Source organism: Protomyctophum parallelum (genome assembly GCF_964188405.1).
Source record: "Protomyctophum parallelum genome assembly, chromosome: 7".
NCBI classification, from domain to species: domain Eukaryota; kingdom Metazoa; phylum Chordata; class Actinopteri; order Myctophiformes; family Myctophidae; genus Protomyctophum; species Protomyctophum parallelum.
The window spans coordinates 39,005,114-39,021,341 of NC_139705.1; the positions used below are offsets into that span (position 1 = coordinate 39,005,114).

Sequence of the window (16,228 nt, forward strand, 5' to 3'; positions counted from 1 at the left end):
TAGAGCCTGGCATAGTCCTCCTTGGGGCACAGCAGTAATCCCAGCTATGATATTGGTATTTGGGCCCCGTTTGAGGCATGTTCATTTCTCCGCCACGCGTCAAATCCAGTCAGTCGACGGAGGCGTTGGGATGGATTTTAAGGGATGCTGCTAGTCTACACAACAAGTATCACAAACCCTGAATGACTCATAAAACATGCCGTTTTATGAGTAGGCCCTATGTCATGTCATGGATATATGGCTCATTGGCCGCTGCAGTTCATTGGAGCAATGTGTCAACATGGCTGCCACATTGGTTGGGGCAAGCCGTGCTGCATGTATGCCTGCATAAAGGCATACATGCAGCAACAAAATCATCACAAGTCGCTTCCTTTTCACACAATTGTCAAGCAGTTTGGCTTGTTACAAATGACAGACATACGGTATGATGCAGCATACTTAACATTTTTCATACAAAAATAGTTTTCATACCAAAATACCTTATCTGACTTTAATGAATTGCATTTTTTGCATTTTTATAGCGCTTTGTAAAGTGCTCAAAGCACTTTACAATGGTTCATTCATTCATACATTGGGAGGTGAAGTGGCGAACAGTTGACGCCAGCGTCCTCACTTCCCACATTCACACACCAATGGTGGCAAGCTCACACCGACCAACTCATTGGAGGCAATGTAGGGTTCAGTGTCTTGCCCAAGGACACTTCGATGTGGACAGGAGTAGCCGGGATTCGAACCGCCGACCCATGGATCATTGGACGACCTGCTCTACCTCCTGAGCCAAAGCCGCCCGAGTAATGGTTATAAAACACAAAAGTATTTCTACGTTGACATAATTAAGATCCAGTGGCCAGTTTACGTACATTATGTCTTAGAGCATGTGAACGGGTGAGTAACTCACGGTGTCTTTGGGTAAATGGCTCCGGTCCTCTCGCAGTCATAGATGATGAAGCTGCCTGACACTACCGATGTACCGTTCACCTTTATCGCCACGGGAACAGTAAGATGATCTGGAAAAAATAAACAAAAACAAATATCTGAAGTATTTGGAGGTGATCTCACTGTCATAACAAACTTGTCAGCACAACAGTGATATATATCCTCAAGCGACTGATTTCCACTGCTCGTATAGACCAATGTTTGCTGATCCTTCATGGTCCAACAATTGCGCAAAAGTCTAATAAATCACGTAACTGAATTGTTTTATTGAGAGTTAAGAGATGTGAGCAGGCGCGTTGGCAGACAGCCAACTCAGTGTGTGTGTGTGTGTGTGTGTGTGTGTGTGTGTGTGTGTGTGTGTGTGTGTGTGTGTGTGTGTGTGTGCGTGTGTGTGTGTGTGTGTGTGTGTGTGTGTGTGTGTGTGTGTGTGTGTGTGTGTGTGTGTGTGTTTTACAGTCTAACCTCTGCCAGGGGGGATGGGAGGGTAGCTCTCCCAGGGGAGCAGGGAGCAGGTCTGGATCTGAGGGGGACCGGAGTCCAGGTGCACGGTCGCAGCCGTGGAAACGCCCAGGCCGTAGTCGCACTCCACACGAGAGCCAATTAAATCAGGGACTCTGCCATTTATCAGAATGCCCATGTCCTAAGTAGAGCAGAGGAGATACAAGAGGGACATTATAACAATCCATTTATCTTAACCACTTTTACTCTGCGGTTCCCTTCGGGGCTTGTCATTATACAGTTAGTAGGTGAAAGTTTTCAAACATTGTCAAGCATTTCCAGAAATAGCAAAAATAGAACATTTCCAAGCTCAGAGTTACGTCACGTTACGATGTGTAGTGAGTTTGTAGATAGTATACATTTGGATTTTTTTGTCAATAGCACCCATATTCTGTGGATGTCATAATAGGCAAAAATATCAGAGCTACAAGCTCACAAAGTATCCAATTGCGACACAATTAAGCTCACAAATTGTGAGTTTACATTGGCCATTTTCGGCGAAGACATTAGATGGGACAAAAGGAGGCCAGGACCAAGACAAGTACGGACCCCTGGGGGACCCAACAAAGTATGTATGGTTTAAGGGGTTAATTATGAGGGTTCAACCCTCTCAGGCCGCATGCACGGACCGCCGGCTGCGAGCGGGTTTCGAGTTCAGGCAGAGAAGAGATAAAACTAATGTGTCATGAAGAAACAGATGTCAAAAATGTGTTTGTGATGAAGTATGTGATGCCTACTGTATAATGAGTAGCATAACACCTCTCGCACATGATTTAATTAATTGAAGTGCGAGAAAGCCAGGAGGGAAGGGGAAAAATAGCAGACAAGCTAATTCAAGAATCACAAATCTATTTTATTGTCACATCACAGGTTTACAGGTGTAAAGAAGTAGGTGAAATTTGTTTCTGGGCAAGCTCCATCATTCGTTGTCTTCAGAAAAGAAATAAATGGGGCCCCGGGGGGACAGAGAGAGGGAGAGCAATGAGAAAAACAGAAAAGAAACAGAACAAAATCTAAGATAAGTTATGTACATGCTTGAGTGAAGATTGTTCGATCTGTGTACGTATAGAAAAAGAGGCAAGTGACACATTGCCAGACAGCTTGTGGCTGAAGTGGTAGCGACATGCGGCAACAAGTTTCATAAAACTACATTCAATCGTCTTAACAATGGATCACATCCTGGCTGCGGCACTGACTTCCTGCTTCCTGCCTCCTGCTTCCTGTTTGGGGAGACGGCCTTGGGCCAAGTTTCCTGTGGCTCTGACTGATGCGTGTGCATTGAACAGCTGCTCAACCTATCCAAACTGATCTGACCTACATACTGGACATATATCCCCAATGAATGACCTGTCTGTGCTACTTTACGATATATAGTTTAGGCATTTAGCAGACATTCTTATCTAAAGCCACTTACAACGTGCAAGATTGGAGTAAATGACATTAACTAGTCAACAAACAACAAGGGTAAATTGTCAAATAGTTCTGTGCCCCGCATACTTGGAATAATTTACAGGCTCTGTTCAAGTGCCAGTCTTTGTTACCCTATTGGACATTTTCAGTCCGATATATCAACTCTGGTTAAACGTAACCTTTCTTTTTTATATACTTTTGTGGATGAACTATGCGATGTGATTTGTGACCTGTCTGTGTTTGTTAATTTAGTCATCTTAAAGGGAAATTCCGGCCAAAACCGTTTTTCACCATTATTCTATCCCCACTAAGTACAAAAGATATTTTTCATATTGGTCATTGTTGTCCCCCCCGAGTCCCATCGCAGCTTAGAACGGGAGCGGTAGTTGAATAGATTTATCGAAGTCTCGTCTCACAAGACTTCCGGGTCCTACAGGAAAACTGAGCAGGACCGGAAGTCTCGCGAAACGATATTCTTCCCGTGATTTGAGACAAAGCCCTCATATCAACAATACGGCAAGTCAGTTGGGACACTAGGCGATAGTTGCGGTGGGACTCGGAGGGAATCGGTTGAGTGGACAACAAAGACCAATATGAAAAATATAAATTATTGTACTAGTCACTAGGGGATAGAATAACATCAGAAAATGGTGAAAAAAAATCTGTTTTGTGTTTATCTAAACTTGCAATCTCTGCCACACTGGAGAAGAGGGTCTCACGCCTCTGTGTGTCTTCCGAGAATTAAATAAACGTTGATTGATTAAATTATTATTATTATTGTCGGTCCCCATTTGTCGTTTTGGGGTATTTGTCACTGTATTTTGTGCATACGTAAAATGTGTCCTCTGTATTAAACCCATCCTAACTATTAGGACCAGTGGGGAAGTGCCATTAATACAGCAACCAGTTAGTGGTTAATTGTCTTGCTCAGGGACACTTCTACACACCAGCTGGAGCCTCTCTAGCCAATCTTTACGGTCGCCCGGGTCAAGCAAATAGAGTGCAAAGAAAACAGTTATCTCCAACAAAGTAGCTAGGATACCAGGCAAACATTAAACCTAGCATCTGGCTCAACAGTGTTCTAACTACATAACATTCTAAGCATAATGTCATGACAGCCTCTAATAATAATGGATTCTACTACTAATTCAAGTGTAATGACTTAAATAATTGTATAATCTCCGTAATATATCAGCTGTCTGAGAGGCTAATTATCACATCATTAACATTTTATCATGTAAAAATGGGTTGACGATAAGACTCATATCTCTCTTTATTTTTAAGCACAAGTGGCGCACATTAACGGTACCTTGATGTCTGCTGACAAGCTGATCTCTGGAGGCATCAGGCTCATGGAGGGGCACTGCTGAGGGCCTTCACCCATGCTGATCCAACAGCGTGCCAATGGCCCCTGGGCACAATCCTTCTGGATGGTACACCTACAAAAACAATGGATGGTGACACTTAAAGCCTGATTTACACTTGGTTGCGTGCCGGTGACCGGCTGGGGTCTTGATGTTGAGCACCCATGGGCAAAATCATAAATTGGTGCCCATGGGACAGAGTTATAGAAAAGTGAAAGGTTGTTGCTGAGTGTGTAGTCTTGAATGACATACAAAAAATAAAGGTAAAAAAAAAAGGCAAATACACCTATGAAAGTAACAAGAGACTGTTAGATAATGTCATGGCTGTCACGGTGTAGGTGAGGTAAGGACCCAAACGCAGGACAGCCAGGCATGTAGTATTCAAAACCATGAATTGGTGTTTTAATTCAGAAGACAGGTGAACATGAACAACTTAAAAACAGACTGAAACAGGTGACAGGATACAATGACTCAACAAGGACTGACTGGGGAACAAGACTGATATACACATGAGGGTGATTACAAAATGAGACACAGCTGGAGCAAACAAACATAGAACCAAGAAAACTAGACCAGGGAACAAAACATAGAAATACAAGACCTAGACTGTGACAATGGCTTCCCGGTGCAATCTGTAGCTATAGATAGGAAGTTACTGGGTGTGCAGTTTGTGAACGAAGCAGCAACTGACCTTTTTCACTGCAGCCATTTTGACACAAAATATAGGTGTTAGTCACCACATAATTAAGGTTGTGTTAAATTCAGGTCAAACTGAGTCAGGAGAGTGCTACTTTGTGCTCGTTGGCTCACTGGAACTGAACAGCTCTGTCACACTAAACGGAATGCCGCTTTAATTAGTAGTATCATTGGTAACACCTGTTTTGTCAATGTGGATGTGGGTGCCATGAAAAAGGTATAGGTTGTGTTGTGGTATGTGCTACTGTGCACTTAAATTTAAAACATTTCTCTACTTACAGTAGTGGATGGAATGTTTCCTTCATTATTTCACATTTAGCTAAAGTGTTCATGTTCACTGTTTTGTATTTTGTATTTGTATTTAGTCTTTCCTAATTCCTAACTGGCCCCCGTAAATAAAGTCTGAGTCCCCAGCCCCACCCCCTTTTCCCCTTACTGTATATGTTTTACCCTTTTACTTCCTTTATATGATGATTTCCCGTTTTTTTTTAAATTATTTTATAGAAGTGTATATTTGTATTTGCCTCTCGCCTACAACAACTGCAGACTAAAATATATAACCTAAATATATAACTCTATATGGACTAGACCGTGACAGAGGCCCGCCGTCTCAAGCGAACTTGAGCCACGTGGCACCACCGAGCGAACTAAAGCGAGCGAGTTGCTGCCGTGTCGAACGTTGTAAAGTTTGATTGAGCCGACTCAGGGTCGTTCGGGTTGTGACCCAATAGGCAGAGAATAGTAAATCATGTGCCTGCGAGAACATTTGCCCCGACTGCCACAAAGTAGCAGCATCAGCCCAGTCGTGTAGTTCATTGTGATTGGTCTAATTTCCTTGGCACAACCAGACCGTCTGATCAGAGAAAATACAGACAGACCAGCGATGTTCTAGAGTAGACGGCCGGACCCTTCAGTAGTGTGGGCAGTGTGGACCGTATTGGAAGTGTTTGCTCAGTTTAAACTTAAACCCTATTACTTCATCGCCCGGGGTCCCCCAGGCTCATTTTTCCCCTCTACACCAAATTCTCTTTGCTGAAAATACCAGTTCCACAAGCTCACAGTCACAACGCATTGAAACCCAGAAAAGGGGGCGCTAGCGTTTATGTGGATAATTGCTGGATTGAGTTGTTGCATGCACTGATGCATCCCTCACAATGAGTCACCCAATGCAATGCATACCACCCTTAACGACCAAAATAACGATTCTCTAAAGTCAACTTTACTTCCCTGCATGGAGAATGAGGGCATATTCTGGCGTTTTTCCTCTTCCTATTTCTGGCACTTGACAAATGCTCAGCCTTGGGATTCATGGTCTGCCTCCCACCGATTTATTATGAGTGTCTCTAGTCTCGTAATGTCACACGCATGCCTGGACTGTCAGCTCGTCTGGCTCGACACAACCCCACTGTTTGACTCCGGGTCACGCACATCGCCATGACAACCCCATCCCTGCAGGCACTATAAAGATCAGGGGCCAGTTTCCAATAATTCAATTAAGGAAGTACCAGCCTGTCTCTTTATCTGCTGCTAATCTGTGCGATCTGTGCGTGGCATGCATGGATTTGTGTGCTCTGTGTGCGTATGTGCACGAACATGCTCGCGTGTGTGGAGGGTCTTTATTTGCGCATGATTTGTGCATAAGATAAAACAATTGTGAGAGCGCATTCATCAAGCAGGGTGGCCCAACATTCCCACTACTGTTGCACTAATAAGCCTCTCAAGGACAATGCGGTTCATACGTAGTGCAGAATGCAAGGACGACATGTCCTTTCACTGCAAGGAAGCTGGAGTCAGTTAGAACAACAGAGTGGGCCTGCCTGGGGACCGCAGCACTACTTCTCCCACTTTCACAGTTACTTTAAAACAAAAACGTGTGAGAATTTGAGACGGGGACTAGTGGGAAAGAGACAGAGAGGGAGAGAGCGTGTGTGTGCGTGTGTGCACACATACTCGTGAGGGTCAAATGTAAAGTGGAGATGGCAAAATAGATATTCCGAGGCAGTTTTATGGTAAAATAAGACTTTTAGGGTTGGGCTTACAATTAGGAAAAGATTCACGTTGGGGTTAGGATTAGAATAAGGCATTTAGAGGTTAGGTTTAGGGGTTGGAATTATGCCTGATTTATAGCTACTTAACTGCATGTCAGTGTCACGCATGGTAAATAGCAGATCTGCAATGCATCATGCTGCGATCTGGTTGTTTATCTGCCTGTTATTGTAGATCTGTCATGTTTGGTGTGCAGCCAAACTAATACAACTAATTACAGCTCAGGCTTCAGGGTTTGGGGTAAGATGGCATTTCTAAAATTGCCATCCCAAAAAGTTGATGTCCACACAAGTGTAGTATTACCAATCTCTGTGTGTGTGTGTGTGTGTGTGTGTGTGTGTGTGTGTGTGTGTGTGTGTGTGTGTGTGTGTGTGTGTGTGTGTGTGTGTGTGTGTGTGTGTGTGTGTGTGTGTGTGTGTGTGAGTGCATGCGTACGTGCGTGCATTAGGTGTGAATCTCAGCATGTGTTTGTTTGAGGAGAGCGAGTGAGTGTCCAGATTTCTTGTCTCACAGCCACTGGGGGACTAGGGAGGGCTGTGAGGTCAGCTGCTGCGCTAAGAATAGAACTAAATGGCTCTGCAAGCCGTAGAAAAATCCCCTCCACACCAGCACAACTCATAAACTCTGACGATATGGTGTCTCAGCGGCTCAACAAACTCCACAACATCCCCGCTACAATGGACTCTGTGAGGACACCATCCGTCACCATCAGGACAGTGGCCCGTGTTCTAACACTACCATCGCAGGATGACTCGGCTTGATTCATTGCAATCCATCATAACTTCTATCATGTCCCATGCGGGATTCGAAACCCTATAGGCTCCTATAGACGAGCCCGCATTTTGACCGCACTTCCAACTAGCAGCAACCCACCAGGCTGGGTTAGCAGCGACCCACCAGGCTGGGTTAGCAGCGACCCACCAGGCTGGGTTAGCAGCGACCCACCAGGCTGGGTTAGCAGCGACCCACCAGGCTGGGTTAGCAGCGACCCACCAGGCTGGGTTAGAAGCAACCCACCAGGCTGGGTTAGCAGCGACCCACCAGGCTGGGTTGCCAAAAAGCCAGGGCTGCTTAAGTCAGGGGTTGCACTTATACGACATATACATTATTATACACTTATACATGTTTATCACATTATACATTATTATACACTTACACATGTTTATCACATGACTCCAGAGATGTACCAATTTGTGTGAGTTTTTGAATGTGCAAAATGGCAAAAGTTTGTGTGAAATGGGCATGGCCTATATGGGGACTTCGTCAAGATTAAATTAATCCAGTGAAAACGTACTGGGACGGCTGGATGCGGACGGACGGACAGACGGACAGACGGACAGACACGAAAACAGAATCTCCGCCTCCCAGTCTGGCGGAGATAATGACTGGTCATATTACGTTATGAAATTCAGGGACCTTTATTCAACCAGTCTATAAACACAACACAAGATATCTTTCAGCCTATAACACCTGAACGTGGCCAGACTGCTCTGTCTTCTTTAATTAAACAATATAAAATAACAAGTGAACCCATTTTCATAGCTATGTAGGTATTCGGCAAAAACATGGAGGTATGAGAAACCCGTGTTAAACAGTTTCGGGCAAGTGGGCATGACCTTTGGGCAAGTCTGTAGAACATGACCTGTGCTTGCTCGATGGGCAAGTGCATCTGAGACCTTAGTGTCGACCCCTGGAAGAGTAGGAAGACCACCTCCAACCACTGCAGATGTACTAGTTATATTGCATTAACATAGTCTACTCTATACAGTATAGATAGATATAGTGTACGCTGTTCCATTTGCACACTCTCAGAGATACAAATGAATATATTAACACAAAGGACTTTAGAGTTAATCATGTCTACTGCACTTTGATTTACGATGATGATGGGGTCAGCACACATTCATGTCCAATAGATTAATTACCATTCACAAGAACATGAAGTGTGAAAAAAACATCATTCTCACACTCAAATAAACTCTGGATTTGTATCTTTGGGAACAGGAAATACACACAAGGCTCTACACAGAATACAAACAAAGAACGGCATGCAGGAAAAACCATGATCTAGCCCAGGGGTTCCCAAGTGTTCCAACTCAAGCCCCAAAAGATAAATGTTGTGTCTTCCTGGCAAACAAACTCACAAAAATGTGTAATGAATCTGGGCGGGATCCTCTTTTGGTGATTTAACTAAGAATTATGTTATACTTTAGCTATTGAAAAATAGCAGATCTACAAGCTCATAGCGTGCCACTCGGTCGCGTTATGAGCTTGTAGATCTGCTATTTTTCTTTAATCGTGAAAATGTGGCACAAATCTTTGAATATTTTATATTTCGAAGTCAGGCCTGAATGGGTTAAGATTCATTTATTTTTTCCTGATTTCTGAAAATGTTTTGTGGACAAAAAAAAAAGAAATGCTTTCTTTGAGAAAACCAAACGATCAAATAAGTCCCCAGGATATTTACTTGTGACCCATACCGGATCTGCAAACAGCATGATCTCATGACTGACCAGGAATGTCCCTCAACCATACTCACTGACCAGAAGGCTGGCATTGCGTGCCAGGCGCAGTGTGAGGCTAGCTTCTTCACGAGAATGGTCTCCTATTATTCCTTCCTCTTTTTAAAAATAGTGTTTAAAACATGCGTTGCTTCCTCTAGTCATTATCCACTGCGGTAACAGCTTGGATAGGGTGTACATCAGGGTTTTTTCAACAGGTGGTCCATGGACCACTGGTGGTCCGTGAAGGCATTGCATGTGGTCTCTGACCATGCATTTAGTAGTCTCTCGAGACAGACTCGCATCAATAATAAGTCAGATTCAAAGGAAAAGAGGGCACTGTTTTTCCTTTGTTTTGCCGATGGGTAACGAGATTGTGCATTAGTAATGTAGCAAAGTGAAGATTCTGTATTTGTATGAACAGTGCACTAAACTTTTGTGCACTGCTCCGTGGGGTTGTGTCAATGTTGTCAGTTACTGTGAAGTCTGAGGTTAAGAAATCCCACAGAAAAGGGAGTTAGAATCTCAAGAAGGGTGACTGTACCAGCTTGTCTGATTGAGTCATCATTATTAGAAAATGTGCCCATATAATCATAGACAACATGGGATGCATTGCATAGCAAGTGTTACAAAAGCCCTAATTTTAGCCCGGTGGTAAGAGTGGTCCCTAGGTTGATTCTTAGTCAGGCTGGTGGTCCCTGGTTCACAATCAGTTGAAAACCCCTGGTGTAAATGATCACGTATAGCATAATGTAAATTCTGATTAACACACATACTTAGATTATTCATAAACACCTTCAGACGTGGTGTCTCAAACACACATCCACGCACGCACGCATGCACGCACGCACGTGTGCACCCACACACACAAAGGCGAGTGTGCACAAAATCACGCTGAAAGTCACGCTCACCACATTTCAGTTCCTTTGCACACAGAGTTTCCTTCCAAACAGCCTCATAAAATAACCAGAGTCAACAAGAAGAGCTAAAATATGAACTGAGAAAAGTCTCCACTCCCTGGGTGTCTGTGAACCAGAGATGTGACAAGAAGAGAAGATCAGCTGATACGAATGTTCTCCCAGCATCGTGCATAGACAGGCATTCACATATACACATAAACATTATGTATACATAGTCTACTTGAACATACATGTCCATGTAGAATACAGTATGGTACACGCACACGCCCAAACTTATACACACACAAATTAATTCCACATCCTCTTCCACATTCCCTTATCCATGACCATGACCATAACCAGTCTAACCCCAACCCTAAACATGACCTTAAAGGACAATTTTAGTTTTTTTCAACCAAGGTTCATGTTGTAGGTTGTTATTGGAGAAAGTAAAAGATGAGTGTTCTTTTTTTTTCCCATTTGCTGCTTTCTTTCGTTTTAGGGATTTTAGCTGTTTTGTACAGGGGGCGGGGGCATTCGAGCATGGTGCTAAATATGTATTTTTTTACAAAATATTATGGAGATTTATTTTTTTATTATTTACTATAGCCCTAATAAACCCCAGGAAATTACATCTGGCCACAAATAAATCACAGGATCTACTGAATGTGAAGGTAGCCTACTGGGGGGAAGCCACACTGTGTGTCATAGGCTCAATGTCAGTTTGACACATTAAGTAGATCTCGTGATGTTTTGTGGCCAGATGAAATTTCCAGGGGTTTATTAGGACTATAGTAAATAATTAAAAAAGAAATCGCTATAAAATGTTGTAAAAAAATACATATTTAGCCTCATGCTCGAATGCCCCCGCCCCCCTAAAACGAAAGAAAGCAGCAAATGGAAAAAAAAGAACACTCATCTTTTAGTTTCTCTAATAACAACCTAAAACATGAACCTTGGTTGAAAAAAACTAAAGTTGTCCTTTAACTCTTACCCTATCCTAACACATACATGCCTAAACCTAACCCTTACCCTAATTCAAATCCTATTGGCGTCAACAAGTATTTCCCCAATAAGACATGCGTCACCAATGAACTGGTTTAATGTCCAAAACGTCTCCCACAATATGGGCTATGTCAGGATACACACACACACACACACAGTCACGGACACATGCATGCTATAACCTATGCACAGTGCACACACACGCATACAAAATCGCTAGGCACACACCAGTAGACATATCCCAGGCTACATGGCACATGATCGGAGGTCAACAAAGGGTATACAAAAAGTGCATTCCTTTGAATGCTGACTGACCGCAGCATAAAGACTCTTGTCTAGATCGACTCCAAACTTCTATCTGCGGTTGGGTCAAGCAGCCACTGCTCAGACAAGAATGCAGGCTCCAGCACAGACATGCATTCATATTGGCTTTACGCACTGACACGCATAGAGACGTCAGACGCATGCACAAAATCTAAGGGACACCCACGCAGACAGCGGTGGATTACCACATGATACGATGTCAATGTATTCCTCTTTGCAGAGTGCATGTCCTTCTATCAAACAGAAAGAGAAGCATCCACACCCACACGTCAACCCCAGATCTATGCCCCAGATAGAAGCCCTCTCGGCCTGAGGGTGCATGGCACCCCCTTCACACCCCTAGTGACCCACGGGACCACCACACCACGAGCCCAGCAGTCAGCAGTCAAACACTGCACCAGATATACACATTCATGACATCAGCTCCATGGATCCAGAAAGCAAAACACACGCACGCACGCACGCACGCACGCACGCACGCATGCACACACACACACACACACACACGCAAACACACACACAAAGAAAACACACACACACACACACAAACACAAACACACATGCACAAATACCAATACCCACACACAGTCATACAAGCACATGCACGTGCACACACGCAAGTGCGCCCGCACACACACACACACACACACACACACACACACACACACACACACGTCACACACACACACACACACACACACACACACACACACACACACACACACACACACACACACACAGGCATGTATGTCACAGGCAGACAAAGACATATGTGTACACATGTGCACACAAACACACAGCATAAACCCTCAGACACACACACACACACTCAGTCACACACAACCAAACCCACGCGCGTGCACTCAAACACGCACACCCACCTACACCCACATGCGTGCGCTCACACACTGACAGAGACACACACATACATACCCACAAACACACACACAGAGATACCCACGCACACACTCATCGTTACACACTTTTGACATTTCCTTGTCAAAAGAGCCAGTGTGCGGTCTCTCCAGCACTCCCACTGCCATCATTACAATCAACGCTCTTTTGTAGATGAGGAGGATAAGGGCAGAAGGAGAGAGCAGAGGGAGGACAGACAGCTAGGGGGACGAGGAGGAGACAAAAGACAGCCAGAGACAGAGACAGAGCAGAGGGAGGACAGACAGCTAGGGGGACGTGGAGGACACAAAAGACAGCCAGAGACATAGACAGAGAATGTAACTAAGTACACTTACTCAAATACTGTACGTTTTATTCGATTTTTCTACTTTTTGATTATGTTTTATTAGGCCTCATTTAAAAAACATCTTCAAACTCCTGACAGTTTTCTGAAAAACCTTATGTTTCTGTATCAGTGGTGTTTTCAAAAAATGTATGTAAGAGGCTGCTGAACCCTATCTAAGATTTTTTTTAAATAGCAGACCTACAAGCTCGTAGCGCGCCACTCGGTGGCGCGCTATGAGCTTGTATTTTTCAATAGCTAAATTATAACAATGTTTAAAACACCAAAAGGGGTTCCCGCCCAAAATTGGTTAATACTTATATACTCCATTACATCTCAAAAGGCAAATACTGTACTTTTTACTCTACTACAATTATTTGAAAACCTTAGTTTTACTACAGTATAGTCACCTTCTTAAATGTTATGTTTTTCAGGAAAAGAAAAACTGATCCTAATCAAAACTATATGATATGTCTTAATCATTTCACCAAAAACTGTCTGTTAGTTATGAAACATAAGAGGATTAATTGAATTTAATAGGAATAAACATGACTTAGGCCAATTTATTTACTGACTTGAGTTTGAGTGCTGAGTTTTTGAGTGCTGAGTTTTTTTGCCTAAGCCACACTCTTGAGATAGACCATTTTACTAAAATGGGGGGGATCTGCATGATCCTTTTCAAGTGGCTAAATATGTGTGTTTTTACAAGAAGATTTTGTGAAAACGAAAGAAAGCCGCAAATGAAAAATAATTAACATGCAATCATTTACTTTATCTAATAACAACCTAAAACACGAACCTTGGTTGAAAAAACTAAAACAAAGTTGTCCTTTAGGTAAAAAAATATCTTTTTAAACCACTGGAGAGGCTGAGAGGGGGTAGAAGGAAGAAATATAGACTGGAGTTATGTGGTACAAACACAAGTCGAAAAACAGCGTGGAAAATCGTCAGCTATTGATAGTTACTACAGTATGTGTGTAATTTGTGAAGATTCACTGCCAAAGCTGCAATACTGACAACTGCTTGTGTGCACAGTAAATGCCTTAGAATGGTTTCGTTCTATGCCTCATTTGGACAAACGGAAATAGCTATCTTTATAAATACTTCATCAAAAGCTACTAACTACTTCATAAGTAGGGCTGTACTGTGCTCAAAATATTTTATATCAGGATACGTATGGGTAATGCCCAAAATGTATCGAATTGTATCATGGCGACAATAGCTGGTTTACAAGCTATTTTGGGCAAATGTTCACCCCCCCCCCCCCCCCCCTACTGGTAGCAAGAAGTGAAAGGAAAGTGAAGATGACGTGGAAAATGGCAGTGAAACTAAAGCTATCCCCTGCCACTCTCAAAGCCCATATTTGGACGATGTCTTTGTTTGGCTTCATCTTGAGGCATTTGTGTATGCAGGGCACAAAAGGTTTCAACTACTACTACCCAACTTTCACACACTTCTTAAGTTTAATTTTTTCACTTCACCATGCATTTCAGGCTTTCATATCGCCGGGGTTTTTCTGATTTGTCACGTACCGCACATCACAGCATGAGCTACGATTGGTTTACTTTTTAGGGGACGGACACTCGTACAAACAAACATACAGACAGACATGCAGACAAACACCGTTCCAGATGGCTTGGCCTTCAGTCACCCCGTAAAAAAAAAGAAGAAAAAAAACCCTGAAAAAACACAACAAACCAGCGAGATGGAAAACAACCAGCATATTAGCAGACGACAGTGTGCACTCTCAGGGTTACACCAACACTCAGGGTTTCACAGTGTAGTCTCTCCCAGCCGTACGGGAGAGACCTGGCTGGCCTCTGGCCATTACAGAGCTACAGAGCTGTAACACAACCCACATTAGTTCATATCTGCTATGATCTGCTTGTTTCCCCAAGCAACACACACACACACACACACACACACACACACACACACACACACACACACACACACACACACACACACACACACACACACACACACACACACACACACACACACACACACTTTTGTATTATTACACTTGTGAGGACATGAACCTTTTAGGATGGCCATTTAATAAATGCCATTTTACAACTGTTTGTCATTTTTGCCTAATCCAGCCAGGAAAATTGTCCACAAAATTGTCCATTTCTCAAATTCGACTATACTTATGGGGATATTTGGCTCTCACAAGTATAGTAACACACACACACTGTTCTGAGTAGCAAAACAGGGCAGATAGCCAGTGAAGTGAGCCCAGAGCCAGGGCTGACAGACCAGCATTAATCATGTTGGTGTACTCTCACTCTCTCACTCTCTCACCCTCTCATGGTGGCTCTTCAGGCCAAGTCACTGTTCCATGAGCGCTCTCACACTCCTTGAAGCACACACTAACATCCACATCCCTGTGGGACCATTCCAAACTATGACAGTATCCTCCCTAAACGGTAATAAACAGTGGTGGCTACTCTGATTTTTTCATGTTAAAGTAGCATTACTACAATTATGTATATATTCTGAAACAAGTAAAAAGTTAAAAAAGAAAAAAGAAAGGAATTGAAGCAAGGAATGCATCAGCTATGTTTCGAATTGCTGAAGTGCTTGAGTGGAATATAGGCTACTGTATACGGTAAGTAACTAGAAACTTAAGATGTCAAATAATTGTAATGGAGTAAAACAACATTTGCCTCTGATATGTAGTTGAGTAGATGTATTTAAAGTATCAACAAGGCCCACGTACTTAGTTACTTTCCAGCACTGCTAATATCAACATCCCATATGGGACCGTTCCAAACGGTGATGTTATTGCCCTGACTAAACGGTAATAAATAACGCAGCTAATCGGTACATCTACAGAACAGCTACTGGCAAGGCTCACGCTGGAACAAAGTAGAGCCAGGGGAAACAAGCACTGGATTGATTATGAAAAGTTATTATGAATAAACTTGAATTAACTGGTGCTTTATATCGTTTGTATATCTTCAAGAAGAACTAACATTACGACCTGAGTCAATGAACAGATCCCCCATTCATCTACAGTACGGCCAATGAATGCAATTCTTTTCTTCAAATTATTGGTGCAAGAATGTGCGTACACTGTACAGACGATTCTAAAATGTTTGGCAAGATTGGAGAACTAGAGAGACAATGAGAACAAGAGACATGTGTGCTTGTTCATTGACTAATTGTTGAAAACGAGTTGCTGCAACTCAAGGGACTATCCTCCAGGGAAATTTCGAAATAAAAATAGGGTTCATGTGGTTAAAAGCTCATTTGGCATTATTAAATAAAAAACATTTGCTCATGCAGTGATAAGAGTGATACAAT

General features: G+C 43.0%; 1 protein-coding gene across 1 annotated transcript in view; it reads right to left on the reverse strand.

Moving 5' to 3' along the window:
• The window catches only part of plxnd1 (plexin D1), a 108,990-nt gene that overhangs the window by 81,513 nt on the left and 11,249 nt on the right, over positions 1 to 16,228 (reverse strand). The window contains exons 5-7 of the mRNA XM_083769818.1: positions 4,154 to 4,283; positions 1,399 to 1,576; positions 899 to 1,007 (exon numbers count right to left, since the gene is read on the reverse strand). Coding sequence (XP_083625944.1) covers positions 899 to 1,007; positions 1,399 to 1,576; positions 4,154 to 4,283 — 417 coding nt within the window. The remainder of the gene's footprint in view (positions 1 to 898; positions 1,008 to 1,398; positions 1,577 to 4,153; positions 4,284 to 16,228) is intronic.